The sequence below is a fragment of the Microcaecilia unicolor genome, chromosome 2, assembly GCF_901765095.1.
Source record: "Microcaecilia unicolor chromosome 2, aMicUni1.1, whole genome shotgun sequence".
NCBI lineage: Eukaryota > Metazoa > Chordata > Amphibia > Gymnophiona > Siphonopidae > Microcaecilia > Microcaecilia unicolor.
Genome location: NC_044032.1, coordinates 436,994,817 through 436,996,851, shown reverse-complemented (window position 1 = coordinate 436,996,851; position 2,035 = coordinate 436,994,817). Strand labels below are relative to the sequence as shown.

The 2,035-nt window shown below is 52.6% G+C and overlaps 1 protein-coding gene across 1 annotated transcript; it reads right to left on the bottom strand.

Moving 5' to 3' along the window:
- Window positions 1-602: 602 nt before the first annotated feature.
- On the bottom strand, window positions 603-1,696 carry NEUROG2 (neurogenin 2). The gene is made up of 3 exons (XM_030192523.1): window positions 1,616-1,696; window positions 871-1,324; window positions 603-831 (listed from the first exon to the last, which is right to left on the bottom strand). The coding sequence occupies exons 2-3, from the start codon at window positions 1,321-1,323 to the stop codon at window positions 649-651; spliced, it is 636 nt and encodes a 211-aa protein (XP_030048383.1). The 5' UTR covers window position 1,324; window positions 1,616-1,696; the 3' UTR covers window positions 603-648.
- Window positions 1,697-2,035: the final 339 nt, after the last annotated feature.

The window sequence follows — 2,035 nt, the reverse complement described above, 5'->3', positions numbered from 1 at the left end:
AGCCTACAAATTATACAATGACTTCTAACCCGGCATGTAAGCAAAACACCCTCTTTTTTTGCCCCCCGTATAAATCATATGAGACAGATGGTTAAAAATGGAGGAAAGGGGAGAGAGAGAGGAGGACAATAGAAAAAGGCATTGTTACAATTCTGGGAAAGTGAACAAAGTGCACATCAGACAGAAAGTTTGGTTTGACAGGTGAAATTCCCAGATCCTTCAAGCCAGCAGTGGGAAGAAAGCAGATGCCTCGCGCTGCAAACCGCAGGCTAATATTATTACCATAACAGACTTCAGATGTTGCCATACACTTCTTTGTACCATAGATTAAACATCTCTATAGGGAAAGCAAAGGCGACAACCACATCTGCCAGTTGATGTTCTCTATGAATTTCCCCAAGAAAACACATATCTTGCCCGTCTGTGAAATCTGTTTAGCCATACATTTTTTCCAAACCAAAGTTTTCAAACCCTCACGCTAAATTCATGTGAAGGCCAACCTGGAACACCCCTAGCACAAGTCACTGACATGTCCATACCTGTTATCCAATAGAATAAAAATAACAATAATATATATCTATATAGCAACACTAAGAGCAGCTACCAAGGTTGGCCTCCCCCAGTTAGCGGTTCATTTTGAAGCGACTTTTAAATAAAATCGTTGGCCCTGGGCTGCGCATAGGGCTGCCAGTAGTCCATGTCCGAGGTCGAGCTGCTGGGACTGGCCGGAGATAAAGTGCTGTAGGAGGGGGAGGGCGAAGCGGTGCAGCTCCAGGCCAAGGAGGAGGAGGAGGACGGGCTGTCGGCCGAGCCGGGGCTCAGCAGCGAGTCCTGCAGGAAGCCGCCAGGGGGCAGCAGCGAGGCCGGGACTAGCCCGCCGCCGAGCTGGTCGGCGAGCCGCAAGGTCTCGCTCAGCGCCCAGATGTAGTTGTGGGCGAAACGCAGCGTCTCGATCTTGGTGAGCTTGGCGTCCTCGGGGAAGGTGGGCAGCACCTCCCGCAGCGAGTCCAGCGCCGTGTTCAGGTTGTGCATGCGGTTCCGCTCGCGGTTGTTGGCTTTCACGCGCCGGCTCTTCTTGATGCGCTGCACGCTCTCGCTGCTCTTGGGACCCCGGGGGGGCCGGGCCGGGCGCCGCTTGCTCTCCGCTCGCAGCCGTCTGGCAGCTTGCTTGGAATCGGGGGGCTGGAAGCTGCCGCGCTCTGATCCCTCCTGGGCCCGGCGGGGCCTCCGCAGCCCAAGCTCATCCTCTTCCTCCTCCTCCTCCTCCGAGCTAGTTGGGGAGAGCAGTGCCTCCTCCTCTTTGTACTCGGACTTCACATACATCCTGAAAGAAGAAAAGGAATGGGAAGCACAGTTAGCAGCTGAGTGAAACGGGGACTCAAACTTCTCTTTTTCTTGCCACAAATAAAGTAAACAAATCATTCTTAAGCTCGCACTACTTGCAAAGAATTAAGCCTACACTGGAATAGATTCTACGACAAAAGAAGGATGACGGCTTTAAGATGTTGTCCATAAAATTCACGGCGTGCACCTGTCGCCAAATAAGCATTGAGAGACTGGACCACCCTCAACACCCACATATATAAAGTTTGAAAAGGTTCTTCGAAAAACTTACTCGCTTCAGTGAGACGTTTTTGTTTTTGGTTTGCTCTCCTATTTTCTGTGCGATGCTAAAAAGAGCGGCAGTAGCGGTGGTCGCGCGCTGTGTGTCTCCTCGGTAGGCAGCGGCACGCGCCCCCCTCCCCACTGTCGGCGCCGTTGCTCGTGGCTCCCGAGGGCTGTGCGTCTGGCACACGACTCGCCTAAAACCCCTTATATACCCCGACGGAACAATCGAGCCTATCCCCGGGGCTCAGGACCCCCCCCCCCCCCCTCCCTGCGTTTATTCTTTTCATTTCATTATCATCACTCACTTCTTTTCTTTTAATCTCTCCACCCCCCCCCCCCCCCCTCAGTGTAGCGCGCGCTCTACTCTAAGCCAACCTTTTATCTGCTGGGCATAAAATGTTTTTAAAGCCCCGGCTGTTCTTTATTG

Bases quoted from the DNA above. Each gene is read 5' to 3' on its own strand.
- NEUROG2 (XM_030192523.1), bottom strand. From the start codon at position 1,323: ATGTATGTGAAGTCCGAGTACAAAGAGGAGGAGGCACTGCTCTCCCCA. The intron at 832-870 runs GTCCCGGCCTCG...GGCTTCCTGCAG, and splicing joins ACCAGCTCGGCGGCGGGCTA to GACTCGCTGCTGAGCCCCGG.